Below are 15,827 nucleotides of genomic sequence, written 5' to 3'. Positions count from 1 at the left end.
ATAATGACCTTGAGTCTCTTTTATAAATTCAAAAATGTCAAAAGCATATGTGTTAAAGCAAGCATTTCCAAAAGCTTGGCCTGGACAGTGGTGATTGCTCGTAATCAATACTATCTATATGTATGCTCTGGCTGTTGAAATAGGGTTATTTCCTAAATTTTCAGGTATTATATAATCTTAGCAAACATCTTCAACTAAAAAATTCTTAAACATGTTATACACCTTTATTCAACGATGTATTCCTGAAGAGTTGCACATAAATCAAAATTTTTGAATTGTATTTTAAATTTTCTAAGGGAACCCGCCATCTAAGATGAGCTTTACAAAAGAATGCACAGCAAAATTCTTTTGCTACCAGCCGGATAATTCAGTAGTGATGTGAAACATGTTTAAAGAGTGCTGTTAGGGAAAACAGGATTGTCACCGTGGATACCTGAAAATCATTACCAGGTGACTTGGTGGAGGTGGAAGATCCCACAGAATTTGGATGACCTGTTGACCTCATCAAAAGTGTGTATCCTATCACATGAAGTGGTGCAAAGCAAATTTGACAGCATTAAGCAACTCAGGGGTTTCCTGATAGTTGCTGCACATTACATCACCTGAAAAGCCTTTAAAAATCCTAATATCCAGGCCACACCCTGTACCATTAAAACATTTAGCCTGGGGGATGGGAGCCTGGCAACAGTATTTTTTAAAAGATCCTCTTCACTTTGACATTCAGAGCACTGGGCAGAAATCACATTGCGTCAACACCCACCGTGGGCCTTCACGATGCTTTGTTTCAAGTTTTTCTAATGTGCAGCTAAAGTTTAGGAACCACTGAACCACCTTGACTCTGGTCAAAGTTGGACTCTGGACAAACTGGCTTTAAATTTTTACAGATCTTGAAGGATCACTCTAACCTTATAGGAACCCTCCAGCCTGTGCTATGAAACTGGCCCTTGCTCACCTTCTTTGGTTTGGAGGAAGGATCCACAAGACGCTAACATTATGTTTTGTGGCTCAATAATTATTTAGAATAGTGCTACTTACACCTGAGTGGCTCTAAAAACTTGCAGTGTTACATCACCTAGGAGTCTGTTAGACACACAAATTCTCAGGATTCTCTTAGGCCCACCGTTTCAGAATCTCTAGGAAAAAAGCCCAGGAAATCTGCTCTAACAAACCCTCCAGGGGGATCTCATGCCAGCTAAAGTTTGAGAATTAACACACCGTCCTCTGATTTCTACATGTCTGCATTCACATATATCCGAGTCTTTTGGTTCTTAAGGAAAGATCTCTTGACTACTTTATTTTCTATATTCTACCCAACTTTATAATTCTTGACTTCAGAGCTCTGAAACACATGCACGTCATCACATTATTTCCCTTTTCTCTTCCTCTTAAATTTCCTTTTGAAATATGTCAGCTTACTAAAAAGTATAGAGAATAATGCAATGAGCACCAGTGTGTACTATCATGTAACTTAAGAAGAATGTTAAAAGTTTATTCATGCTGAATTATTTCCCTAAGTAATCTGTGGAATAAGATTATAAATATGACATATGAATAATTCACAATGTCTGTTGCACATATTATTTTCCAAAATGGTTGTAATATTGGGAGAACAGTATGTACTTAACACTGCAATGTATTTTTTTTTTGTATTATAATTAAGAAGAGAGAATTTACATATGTGGCATAAAATCGTACCCTAAGTTTGTTATTTGGACTTCTCATGAAGATTGTATGTCCATTTTCTGCTGTACTTATCCACAGATTCTTGTTTTTCTCATAAATTTGTATTGTTTTTATCATGTATTAGTATTAACATTTCTCAGGTTTAAGATTATTTATTTATTTGACAGAGAGAGAGAGAGAGAGAGAGAGAGAGAGAAAGGGAGCGCGCAAGCACAAGCAGACAGAGTGGTAGGCCAAGGGAGAGGGAGTAGCAGACTTCTTGCTGAGCAGGGAGCCCAATGTGGGGTCCTGATTTCAGGACTCTCAGATCATGACCTGAGCCAAAGGCAGACACTCAACTGACTGAGCCACCCAGGTGCCCCATCGTTTCTCATGTTTAATTCATTCATTTTCCTTTTTATTATCCTGTCACTTTTTTTAATTATAAAAGCAAAAATGTTTTAAATGTTTGTACCTATTTTATCTACTTACTTTATCTATCTTTGCTACTATGTCTGTTGTCCCAAAATTGAGTTATTATGGTAAAAATCTAAAATATCCCTTTTTTTCCCCTATGTGCTTATTTAAAAATGTTTAACTTTTCTTTCTTTTTTTTTTTTTGGTGTGGGCAGTAAAGCAAAACCTATTGATAGTAAAGTTTATTGACTGATAGTACAAAGCTCCTGGAGAGAGACCTGAGAGGGTTGCCCTAAAAATGTTTAACTTCTTAATCAATTTAGACTTTATTGTGATGCATGCTTGGGTAACCTTAATTTTTCCAAATTGCTCTCTGGCTATCATAAGAGTATTTATTATGGAATAATTCCTTATCCCCTTGTTTTGAAACAATTAAGCTTTTATTCACAGTTGGTCCTATCTCTGAAGTATGTATAATACAAAACAAAAAAGAATTCTCTTTTTGTGACTCAACACTGAATTGTCATTTTCCAACATATTCTATTATGTGTTAGGGCTGGACTACTGTTTCTTTTCCAGAACATTTAAAAAATTTCTAGTCTTTTCCAAGTAAATTTTAGTATCATTGTGTCAAATTTCAAAACCATGTTCAGTTTATTGTCATTTTGATTAGAATTGGTTTACTCTAATAAATTGGGAGAATGCAAAATGATTTTGTTTCTGGTCAAACATGACGTATCCAGAAAGGAGTGTTGGCTATTTTCCAAGACTATAAGACTACTGAGTGAGCACAGAGAACAAACCATGTGAAAGGATACTGCGCAACTATTAATAAACAGATCAATACCTGCTCCGAATTTCTCCTAATGATAGGGCAAGATCAAATGGGATTCAGTTTCACAGTTAAGGTTACCTTCCTGACTATGAGAGTTTCAGGACCCTAAAATATATTCTTTCTCCCTCAATATCTTGATGATGATAACAGACATCATCAGCCAGGCTCTGAGCTAATGTTCAACATGGATGATTATACTTAATCCTTCCATAACCATCTGAGCAGAAACAAATTCCCGGGACAAAGCTGGGAGGTCAGGAGAGAGGCCATTGTGAAGCATCTATCAAGGAGAGCGCTTACCCGTCTGGCCACAGTGATGTCTTGTTCTTCTTCCCATTTCTTCTGTTCTGCTCTGACACGTGCTTTATACTCTGCAAGGTCAGGCATTTCTTCCAGCCATCGATGACGAGCATTTTGTACAGCTGTTTCCACCTGCAATTGGATATTGCAAGAGAAAGAGGTAAAGTGAGGTATTAACCTTCAGAAAGAGCCCATTTGCAAATAGCTACTACAATTTCATGTGTATTTCACACTGTACTGCACTACATTAGTTACAGTGACTTCTAGTACTCCACCTTATCCCCAACAGTAGATTCTCATCCTTCTGTTCAAAACTTCCCACACTGCCCCCATGCGAATGCCACCACAACAAGCAGGAATCTATAAATGTTCGACGGTCAATACTACTATTGGAAAGCTTCATACAAAGTATCAACGCCATTTCCAAAAAACTCCTATTTCTCTTGAGAAAAAGGAGAAGACATGCAGGAATGCTACTTGAGGTCAGCTGCTGTCTAGTAGCACACCAACCATATCCACAGTCCTCCCGCCTTACATATAAACACATTAACACATGCCAGCACACACCGATATTTTTTATAGCTTTGTCCCAGAGCAAGTTTTCCTGTCTATTGTTGAGTTTGCAACTAAAGAATGAAGGTGATGCATTGATTCAGGCAAAAATGTAAGACCTGATGAATTATGAGGGCTACATGGTTGTAAATCTGTCACAGGTTACCACAAGATAATTTATTAAGTACTCTTCCCTTATTTTGAAATACACACAGACACACATATACCTACATCCATACAAACCTACAGAAACCAAGCTGACATAAGGGGCTGAACTGTTTTTGCAAAATGCTAAATATATTTACAGGTAAATTCCAGGGAGTTAAAAATATGGGGAAAAGATAAAGCTCCTATGGAAATTTATATTCCTTAAAAAGTTATTATGAATACTTCCTTTCTACTACATCATGTTATTTATTTTTCTTCACAAGATCTGTGATTAGATATACACCAGAGCAGTATCCTTAAACATATCTCTTTGTCTGTAGAACATTTTCTTAACTCTGTTCAAACCTTAAACATTTCAGGAAATTATTTAACTGACAGAAGATGCCCTTGATACCATTATATATATTTGCCTATGTTTCCATTCCATAAGGATTCCCTCTAAAATCACACAGAACAATTTAACAAAGAGGCAGAATGCCAAGTTTTTATCAAAAGTGGAATATACCTTTTTAACATATTACTTCAGGTATTATTTTAAGAGTTTTTTAATAAGTGATAGGTCTAAAATAGTAAATACAAAATAAGAATGTTATATTAAGGTCCAGGAACCTCTGAGGCACTAAATATCCTGTCAGGTGCTCTGTGAGGTCAAGACTATTTTCAAAATAATATTCAGACCTTTGCTTTTTTCACTCCCACTCATTCATGTGTGGACAACACAATGCTCCAGAGGCTACATGCTATATGGCATCTCATTGCTCTGACAGCCAATGGCAAGCATGCTTCAGTATTCTTTTTTAAAAATTTCTCGAAGTTATTTTCCAATACAATAAAAAGATATAACACACACAGAGAAAAGCTCTTTAGGGTCTTACATTTTTTGAAAGTGTAAAGGCATCCTGAAACCAAAAAATCACTATAATAATACAGATTAAAAAATATTAACTCTTTATTCCATTTATACAGAGCTATACTTTTCTCAGTATGACACTTTTGGAAACCAAGTAACATGACCCAGTTAAATGGGAGCTAGTTTTCTGAGTGCTTGGTCCAAGGGGAGGCAATGGCACCACTTTCTGGCAGGATATGGGATTGACAAACAATGTCCCATTTGAGGGGCATCCCATTCAACTCTGCAAGTCTCAATGTAAATACTGTTAAATATCTTACTTGCTTTAAGTTTGTTTTTCTATAACTACTTCAGTGGAGTATTTTCTGTAAAGTTAGATATGAAAGATACATAGTGAAATTGTGCTTCATTCAGCTGTAAAACCACCTTTAACCTTGATCATCCTAATGCTAGATTGAAAAAGGAGCAAATATTCTGAAAATTTAAAGAATACACAGAAAAACCAAGGGAGTAAAAGCTTTGTGACAGAAATATAATGAAGAAAATTTTAGCGACAACATAAGAGGTTCTCTACCCTAGAATGCATAAAATTTTTTAAAATATAAAGTTTTGAGGGCGCCTGGGTGTCTCAGTCTGTTAAGCGGTTGCTTTCGGCTCAGGTCATGATCCCAGGGTCCTGGAATCAAGCCCTGTGTCGGGTTCCTTGTTGGCAAGGAGCCTGCTTCTCCCTCTCCCTCTGCCTGCCTGTAGCCCCCCCAGCTTGTGTTCTCTCTATCTGTGTCAAAAAAAAATAAAGTCTTAAAAAAAATATATATAAAGTTACAAACAAGTTCAATGGTACCATTTTACAGGTTTTCATTAATAGGCAGTTCCAATAATTTTGTAATAATAAAGCATTAATATTACCTGTTTGGCAATATTTTCACAGTATTTGAGTTCTAATTCAACCTCAAGTTTTTTCAAACCCCCATTGATAGCTGTCTCCTTCTCTTGTTCTAAATCTTGCCGCATCTTCTGCGTTTGTTCTTCTAGCATGATTGCCATCTCTTTCTTGGAAATAACATCCATGGCAGTAACTTGGTCAGTTTGGCTGCAACAATCTGAAGTCTTCTTTTTCAGGGCCTTTATGGTTTGATCCAGCTTAGACTGCCACTCCTTTTCAAGCTGTTGAATAAGTTCTTGTTTGATCTGTTTTCAGAAGAAAAATCATACAAAAAAATACTCAAATAAGCAAAAACTAGAATAGCTAGCCAAAAGAACCACAGCTGTGTTTGAAAACCATCTAGACATTGTTGTAGTAATTACATGAGATTTAGAAACTTAGTTGATGAAAATACATTCTCAAGTAAATCCTGAAAGTTACTGTGTATATACATGACATAAATCACATGGAGGATTTAAGTGTACTGCATAAGGTCAGGCTATCTTGCTCTCAAGATGCAACCTTCTGGAAGCTTTGACACTGCCACTACAAAAATGACATGATTCTTTTTTTTTTAAAGAAGAAAACTTCTATTAATATGTGGTTTTTTTCCCCATCAACACCAGGCTTTCCATAAAGCAGGGACTGAGTTAAATCTAATCAACCTAAAACTGAAAAATCTAAAAACAGTTCTATTTACTTAAACAGATTAGAATCTTGTTTGTTATGATACTACGCTCTAGTGTTAGAGTTAACTGTAAATTCAAGAAGGGGGGGCATAGTAGAAGAATGTTTTGTTGTTGTTGTTGTTGTTGTTAACTTTATTTTTTTCAGTGTTCCAAGATTGTTTATGCACCACACTCAGTGCTCCATGCAATACGTGCCCTCCTTAATACGCACCACCAGGCCATGCCACCCCCCCCACCCCTCCGACTAAAACCCTCAGTTTGTTTCTCAGAGTCCACAGTCTCTCACGGTTTGTTTCCCCCGATTCCCCCAACTCGCTTCTCCTCTCCATCTCCCACTGTCCTCCGTGTTATTCCCTGTGCACCACAAGTAAGTCAGAAGAATGTTTTAATGATAACTTTCTACTTCCAACAAAATGCTAGGATGCATCCAAACACAGTCTTAGGCAAAAATGTGATACAGCAGAACTTGCTTTTTCTTTTTCCTGTTTTCTACTTTCTGGGTATCCAGTTCTCAAACTACTTCCCTGGCTACCACATTCCCAGGTCGCATTGGTTCATTTGAAATGGCAACCTGTGTAAGGGTTTATGCTTTCCTGACAGTCTCCCAAAAACACTAGATATCTCATCCTTCTTGTAAAAACTGGTGAGCAAATTCAATGAAAAACAATGTGCAACAATGTAAAAATAGGGAATTTGTTTTGTGCTACCCAGATTTTATACATGTAAATACATACAACATATATATTTTGAATATATATTTTTATATTAAAACATGACGAGTAAAAGAATTTCAGGTGTCAGCACTAGACTAATGAATTGTTCTTGGGGATGTGGAAAGCAGGAAAGGCCAAAAGAAAGAACAGTGGTCTACTAGTCCACCTTGAGGTGGCCAACTCCAATTAATAGCGATCTTGTGCTTAAAAGAATCTAGTTTCAATAAGCATGAAAATTTATTTCATTTCTAAGTTTTCTAGATCATAAACTGATTCTAAATTTTGTAGAAAACTACTAGCAATCTCATTTGCTACTTAGGTAAGAAAGGTAATGTTTTGTGCTTCTGAGCCTGTCTAGTCATTACTTCTTTCTTCTAATCTACAATATAGGGTATTTATTTCTTATAATAGACTGTTCTAGAGTTATCCGAACCATTCCCCAATATGAAATTAGATGTGGATTTCATTTTGAGGAATCAAAAAAGTGCTCTTCCAAAAACCATTATATCCTGAATTAGGTTGAAGAGTTGGAGGGGAGGGGGAAGTTTAAAAAAAATAAAAGCTTACTAGTGTAAGCTGCCAATAGCCCAATTCTGAGACATGAAATAAATGATTATGTATGTACTTGGCAATTAAAAAATTGTGTTCAGGAAGAACTGTTCTCTACAATTCTCTACAGTTAATACTACCTTTTTTAAACATGGTGACTAGAAAGAAATTTTAACCCACACCTCTTTCTGCTCCTCATCCCAGTGTGATTTGGCTAACATCACTTCATTTTCAACCTGTTGCTTAATATCAGTTTCTTGTTCTTTCAGCCACTTGTTCTTTTCCATCATTAGGGTATCTTGGTACTTTTCTTCAAGTTCCACCTGCAGTTTGCTTACATATTCTTCTCTTTCCTCCAATAGCTGTCTCTTTAAACAAAATTCAAGTAAATATCTCTGTATAACACTAATACTGTTCAAGTCAAATATATAAAATAATGGTTACATGCATGTAATAGCAACAGAGACAAATGATCTTCCTACATGCTAACTCTATCAGCTTAGTAAACTGTCTTGTGAAGACCTTAGATCTCAAATATTGGATAAAAAAAATTTTTTCATGGCTATATCAAAAGAAAAAGCATCTAGCTATTCAATAAATAAATTCCCAGAACACCAACTTTTTAAAAAGTGAAACTGACATTTACATTTACACCCATCATGGGACCCATTAGATATTATAGCCCAGAAAAAAAATGTGTACTTCTCAAAGACTTATATTCCAATGCAAGTCAAAAATTATTGCTCTATCTTAAAAGTTACACATCCTGTAATAAATTCAGATTGGTATTTTTTTTTTCACTCCAAAGACAAAATTTTTTATCACAACCAGCTGAAGCATTATCAAATAGTAACTGTCAAGGGCCAGATAAAGTCTAATAATTTAAGTATTACTATAACATTCTCTACTTACTCTAGGAATCCAGCTGATCGAAAAACTCTAATAAAGATTTACTCGGGGATCGAAATGACCTTTAACAGTTTTGTTTTGGAAATTTTTAGAAATGGTTCTCTGGACATTCCACTGAGATGCCACTGAAGCCCACAGAATGTCATGCCTGAGAAGTGTACATGTGGCCATCCCTACTGCCAAGCAGCAACAGAGCTCGGGCTCGGTGTCTCTTTACCATTAGTTCCGATTTAGGACTACCTGGTTGTCTGGGTTTTTTTCTGGTTCACACCTGACCTGGCTTATTTTGGTCTGAATTGCCGTCTGATTCCTTTCCACCAATGGCAGGTGCCAAAAAGATACCACCTAGTTTTGCTCAGTGTTGCATGGTTGCATGGTTTCGGAAATTCTGTGGTAACTAAAGGACCCATTTCCTCACACTCAAGTCATGGAAACTACAGTTGTACTAACACTATAGGACAGTCTCCATCACATGGCTGAGAAAGTTGTCCAGGCTCATATCACATATCACTGTTCTTTTTTGTTGACTTTAGGAAGAATCCTCAAATTATCTTACTTGTGTACATCTATCCTTCAGGAGTTGTTTCCATATGTATCTACATTTCCTTTTGACTCAGCAGAAAACTGCTAGCAATTTTCTGTGTATTTGTATGTTTGTGTATAGATCAGCTTTGCTACATAGTAAGCCAGCCAAAATTTAACAAAATTAAACTAAAATAGCAAACATCCATTATTTCTCATGATTCTCTGGGTCAGCTGGGTGGTAGTTCTGACCTAAGTCAATGCAGCTGATCTCTGCAGGCAGTTGAGGTTATATGGTCTAAGACGGCCTCACTCACATGTCTGGGTGTTAGCTTAATGTCTGGCCAGAAGGATGATGTGGTCACATGGGTCATCACCCAGCAGGTTATCCCAGTTCATTCACATGGTGGTGGTCACAGTGTTCCTCAGAGCGTCAAGCTTGTAAGCTCCAATGCACAAATGCTTTTTAAGGTTCTTTTTGCGTATACTAATGTCCCATTGCCCAAAGTAAGTCATGCAGCCAAGATCAGATTCAAGGGATGACAAATAGACCACTTCTTACTGAGAATAGCCACAAAGTCACACTACAATACTATAGCATGCATTCACTGATGGGAAGAACATGTGGCCATTTCTGCAATCTACCACAATGAGGAAAACCTTGCTTTCTTCTCTTTATAGAAGTAAAGTAATAGATCTATTGAGCACCGGGGACCTGCCATTTGAACATCCTACACAAGAATACCTAATTTTTAAAGTTTTATCATTAAAGGGAAGTAAATTTCCAGATAGCTTTAAAACATTTAAACTTTGCATGCCCAAGACAGCAAAGAATTCTAACTTCTAAGGAATGACTTAGCATGTATTACAATTTGTATAAATGAGTCTTAAGGTATATGGAAATGACATTATGAATGGGAATACTGTCCACCTTTGCCTTGTCTGCAAATTCATGACCTCCAATGATTACTACAGTCTGAAGGGCTCTGTGTCTACGTTTTTCCCATTCTCTGAATAAGCCAGGCTAACATGTGAGGGAAGTTCTCTGTGTTTTAATAAAAGTTTTAAAACTTGGAATTGAGTTCTACTTAACCCACAGTCTGACTCAATAAGTGTTTCAGAAAAGAACATATATGGAACAGGAAAATACACCCTAGGATTCTTGGGGTTACCTATATTACAAATTCTGTATCCAGACTAAGTTACTGACCTGAAAGCCAACTGCAGGGAAAATGGCTATGTCCTGCTGGGAAGGACTACCCTGAAGTTCCCTAGCTTGCTTGAGTTTAGTAAGAGTCTTCCATGGTGTGTGTATGAGACATTTCCTAGGAAAACAGATTGGTATATCTTTGCCTACCTCTGGAGGATATGTAAAGATTAATAAATTTCTCTCAAATTTAAAATTCTGTTCTCTCTGGCTTACGAAGATCACTAAATTTTTATAATGGGTTTGTGTAAGTCTAAATAAAAAACTAAAGTATTCCCAGAGAAGGAATGAATTCTACTTCTCATGTGGTTAAGTACTTGGGCCCTCTCAGTGGGGTATAACTACAAAGGGCTAGCACAAGGCAGTCTTGTAGGGTGATAAGTCTTCCGTACCCTCATCACTCCATACCTGTGTTAAATCCCGTGTTAAAAGTGTATAGAACTCTAAACCAAATTAAAAGTCAATTTCACTGTACGACAATTTGAAATTTTTAAAGAAAAAAATTTAACCTCTAAGTTTTTTTGGAAGGGCCAAATAGCAGTTTTAACTCTCCTTCCTGCTGTTGTGCACAAGCATTCATGAGCCAGTGTCGTATCTGCTGTTAACTGCAAGTGGCTCATTATATGAGATCCAATTTTATAGCTAAACTGATTCTTTTAAAAGTATCAAAAAATGTATTTCTGAAAGGAATGACCTCTTTGAGAGAAGTGTTCTTCTGTTCTTTGTCAATTTATATATTTAAAAAGAAATAATCGCAGTAGAAATCTCCCCCCGATTTTAATTTTTTTAAACATTACTGAAAACTAAGTTCTTAATTTCTAAGTAATTTAATATCCCTTCTAAATTTTATACTGCCAGCACTAACTCAAATAGCTCCCTTTAGAAGTTCTTTTTCCATTAGATGAAATGTGTACATGGTTTTTTTATCATACTAATCTACTCAAAATTAATCAAAATATTAAATGAGCTGAATTCCTCACCTGCTCTTTACTATTTCTTTGTAACTCTGTAGTAGCAATAGCCTGCTTTAATGTAACTCTGTTCAGAAAATCTCTGTATAGAACATTTACTCAAGCCTTTAAAAATATTTTCTAATCTTGACGCAGGTGGCTTTCAAATTGTGGTCTGTAGGCTGGTCCAAAGTGGAAGGGAGAGTCAGACGTGCGTCTGGATGAGACTCCCGCCAGAACAAAGAAGAAAAGAGAGGTGACTGTTTACATGTGATTTTACTCCTGGACACTCACCAATAGCAACTTGGAAGATTCAGGCAGGAGGAGGGAGTAGCCCCTCCGGCTTCCCTAAAAATGAGAAATTCCCTGAAAGATTGGGTCACACTAACAGTGTGACCTTGCTCTCCTAGCTCCAGAAGTTCCAAGTTCAAATTCCTGCCCTTCTCCCCAGAAGAAGAAAATGAAACTTAGGTACTGAGAAAGAAGTGGGTCAGAGGAAAATGTGTCTGAGGGAATATTTTGTGCAGTGCTCACAGGACTAGGCAGGCTTGCCTGCAGCCAACAAATGATTGCAAAACAAGGATCCCTGGGTTTCAGAGTCAAAGTGACTTGGGTCCATTCTTATTTATTTATTTATTTATTTATTTATATTTAGAACCCTATTTTGCCTCTTAGAATAAATATATAAGGAAGAATCCTTTTCTTCTATATGTACGACATTTTCTACTTAGGTTTTACTAACCATCTCAATACTTACTATACGTTGTAAGCTACACTGATGTGATACAGCCAAAAGCAAAAGGACTTCGTATGCCCTCCCCAGTTCACAAGAGAACAGGTGCATTGGTTTCCACGATAACAGTGAGGACAGAGGGATGAGATGGAACAAAGAACATGAACTTGCCCCGTACCTTCTCCTGAGCCTGTTGCTCCTTTTCAATGGTCTTCCTGAGAGTCGATTCCAGGTCATCCTTCTCCCTGCACACCTCCAGGTAACATTCTTGCACAGCAGCCATCTCCTTATTCATCTTGTCTAAGTCAGACCTTGGATACACAAAACCAGCAACTAAATGACCACAAAATAATACAAGGGCTACGAAGCAATTTTCCTCTCAAATATGGAACAGAATACTGTCTCTACAGCGTAAAGGATAGCTACACGCTCCTGCTCTTACCTAAGTTGCAATCGAGCCCCCTCATAAACTTCAAAGAGCTGCTGCTTCTCCAGAGCATGCTTTGCTAGGAGGCTTTCCCGAATTTGGGCTTTCATGGCTTCATGGTGCTGCTGGTAAGTCCTCTCACACCTAGAAACAGAAAGCAGACAGTAGAATCTGTGGCAGTACCCAGTGTTACTAGAAACACCAAGATGAACTGGTGTCTTTTCCTTCCTTCCCTACCCACTCCCTCCCTCTGATGTAAATTATAATCAAGGTCAGGTTGGTTTCCCCCAACCAAAAGTGGTAATAATTAATTCCCAATGGATGAGCTTAAAGAATCTTCAAAATTGTCTTTCTTCTAATGTATCTAGAGAAAAATTAGAAACTTGGACATGAAAATGCCCCAATCCTTCACACAGATAATGGTCTTTGGTTGAGGATTATTGACAAAAAATTAATTGAAATAATAGGGTATAGTTCCAAAATTCCAAGGTATCTAGATTAAACGTAAATACTAGAAGTACCCAACTCACAAGTAAGTTATGCTCCAAAAATCTGTTTCCAAGTTTATGATTTGGTATTTGGAAGACATATTCCCTCCCACAGATTTCTACCTAATAAAGAATAGTTTCTCAGACAGTCTATAAAAACCATAAAGCTATACTATTTCAATGAACTAGTTTTGATGGTGCTATAGAACCCAACCCACTACACAACATCATTCCCATGGAAAATGTGTTCTGAATTCTAATTTGAGAAGCCGGGGACTCCTCCTCTTCTGTCTAAGATCTCAGCAGGGAGGGTTCACTCCATAACTTCTCTTGAATTTTTTTTTTTCCTAAGCAGGGACAGGAGGGCAGAGGGTGGAGGGAGGCATTAGACCTCTATGTAGACTTTACCTATCCACAGCCTCCTGTTTATCACGGTCAAAATCTTGTACCATTTGTCTCATCTGACTACATAAGTCTTGATTTGTATTTCTCAGTTTTTCTTCAGTTTCTTTAAGTTCCTAGATACAAAAGAATAAAGTAGTTAGAGGAAATAAACGTCATTTTCACGGATTAGTCCAATCTTATCTTTTAATATCCTCTGTGCTTTATCTCTACCCTGTAACATTGATGAATCATTTTCATAATTCTACAATGTCTCTTTATAACCCCTGTAAGAGTATAGATTCATTTATTTGACAAGTAGCTTTCTGATAGGGTTAAGACTTAAAATTTTGAATTCATTTTGCACTGTATGACATGAAAACATTTAACCAGAGAAGTATTAGCTAACCAAGCTCTTAAAATAAGTCTTAGAATTCAATAATCTTCAGAGCTATATAAATAAACAAGGTTTAATTTTTTGGTCAAGAGAAGAACACCTCTAGTAGCCATGTTTTTCTATAGACAAGAAACTGGAATCACCTTCTCATGAAACTACTACCTCATGACCAATAAAGGGGAATAACTGGAATCCTTAGTCACCTACTAATAAACCTGTCTACTAAATCACATTGTCTCTGGATTTTTGAGAAGTCTGTTATATCCTTTGAATTTAATGAGGTCATAAAAATTCTCACAAAATATAGGAAACTTTTTTAATCACCTGATTTTGTTGTTGTAAAACGTGAATTTCATTTTTAAGTCGCAGAATGTCATCTTTGACAATCATATCAGAAGTAGAAGAGCCAGGCCATAATTGATTAGTTCCGTTTTCTGAGGTCTCTATTTTAGTCTAAATGTTAAAAAGAAATCAAAAGCTTTTCAGGTTTTTAAAAAATTCTAAGTTCTGCTTTTGAATGAATTTCATAACTTCAACGAAACTACAAAAACAACACAAATAATTTCCATATAACTTTTATCACCATCCCCAAATATAACTACAGTACAATGATCAGAACCATAAAATTAACAAGGATATAGTACTATTAACTAATCTGCAGACGCTATAAAAAAATTCTCCAATTTTTCTCTCACGTCCATTTTCCTAATTCAGGATCCAATCAACGATTCCACATTGCAATTAATTGTCATGTCTCCTTAGTCTCCTTCAATCTAGGGACAGTTCAGTCTTTGTCTTTCAAACCTATGACCTTTTTTTTTTTTTTAAGAGTATCAACTAGTTATTTTGTAAGATGTCTTTCAATTTGGGTTTCTCTGATATTACTTCATTATTAAATTCAGGTCATCCATTTTTGTCACGAATACCACAGAAGTGACTTGTGTGTGCTTTAGGAAACAGAGGATGTCAATGTGTGTCATCACTGATGATGGTCAATAAATGAAGGTGGTGTCCGCAGGCACCTTCACTGTAAAGTCATAATTTTTCTACTTGTTAATAGGAATAAGTAGCTTATGAGGAGATACTTGGAGACTATGCAAAAATTCTATTATTTATCTTACATCCACTAAGTTTAACATCTCTTCTATTTCTGTACTTATTTGTTTGTATAACCAGTATTAACTCATAGATCGGTATTTTATTCAACAGGTACAATTTTTAAGACTCATGACAGACTTTGGCAAGTTGTTTCCCACAAGGCCATGCAAATGTACACGGTCAGATAGTCTGAGCGAATCTGCCCAACTCTCTTTGCCTCCAATGGCAGTGACTCTCTAGAAATAATTATTGTACTTGATGGGGTAAGGGTAGCCAACTATTGCTTTTATTTGCATTTCTTGCATTGCCATGATACCAGAACCTCTTACATAACCTTCACTGTTTGTTTTTCATCTTCCCAGATATGCCTGTTTAAAGGACTTCTCATTTTCCTCTCACCTCCAAGTGTCTTCCTTACCTACCTTTATACCTTTATGAATTCTTTATTCATTGTGGACGCCACAGAGATTTTTTTTTTAATATCTACTATATTTGACTTATTGGTTTATGTATTTACTTGAAGTCTGAGCTTTCTTTCACAATGTCTGAAAAATATCCTGTATTGAGATTCATTCTCCTCATCGGGGAGATAATGTGCACCTCACTCATGTGTGGGGTGGCGGAACACCAAGGTTCTGGTTCAGTCTTCCATTTCATAGCCTTCACCTTTCTTTATAGGGAGACTGCTCTAGTTGGTGACTTTCCCCTTTCACTTGCCATCATTGCCCAGAAGCCATGCTTTTACTCTAGTCAGAAAAGAGAAGAGCTACGAATGAATACCTACTGTCACCTTCTCTCTAAATGTAGGGGTACTAATGATACTTTCAAGGATTTTACTGACTCATTAGAATGGCCTCTTTTTTAACTTGGCCCCCACTTTTTAAAGTTTATGATATTCATTTGTGCTTCCTTCCCCACTGGTGAGTTTTTATTCCTATGAGATGAAATGATCGAAAATAACATCATACTGATATACGGGAAAACAGTTTTCATGGCTAGCTATGACACTCAGTTTTGACTTATTATCACACTGCAGGCAGACAGACACTAGATACTTA

General features: G+C 36.6%; 1 protein-coding gene across 3 annotated transcripts in view; it reads right to left on the bottom strand.

The window, feature by feature from the left end:
- CEP152 (centrosomal protein 152) overlaps positions 1–15,827 on the bottom strand; it is a 95,104-nt gene that overhangs the window by 28,513 nt on the left and 50,764 nt on the right. For all 3 annotated transcript variants that reach the window (XM_032856554.1, XM_032856556.1, XM_032856555.1), the window contains exons 14-19: positions 13,996–14,124; positions 13,302–13,411; positions 12,421–12,549; positions 12,157–12,289; positions 5,691–5,972; positions 3,215–3,346 (exon numbers count right to left, since the gene is read on the bottom strand). In XM_032856554.1, coding sequence (XP_032712445.1) covers positions 3,215–3,346; positions 5,691–5,972; positions 12,157–12,289; positions 12,421–12,549; positions 13,302–13,411; positions 13,996–14,124 — 915 coding nt within the window. The remainder of the gene's footprint in view (positions 1–3,214; positions 3,347–5,690; positions 5,973–12,156; positions 12,290–12,420; positions 12,550–13,301; positions 13,412–13,995; positions 14,125–15,827) is intronic.

The sequence above is a fragment of the Lontra canadensis genome, unplaced genomic scaffold, assembly GCF_010015895.1.
Source record: "Lontra canadensis isolate GAN:19392208 unplaced genomic scaffold, GSC_riverotter_1.0 scaffold12, whole genome shotgun sequence".
Lineage (NCBI taxonomy): Eukaryota > Metazoa > Chordata > Mammalia > Carnivora > Mustelidae > Lontra > Lontra canadensis.
The sequence above is the reverse complement of the archived record's forward strand: the minus strand, read 5'-3'. Positions and strand labels throughout refer to the sequence as shown.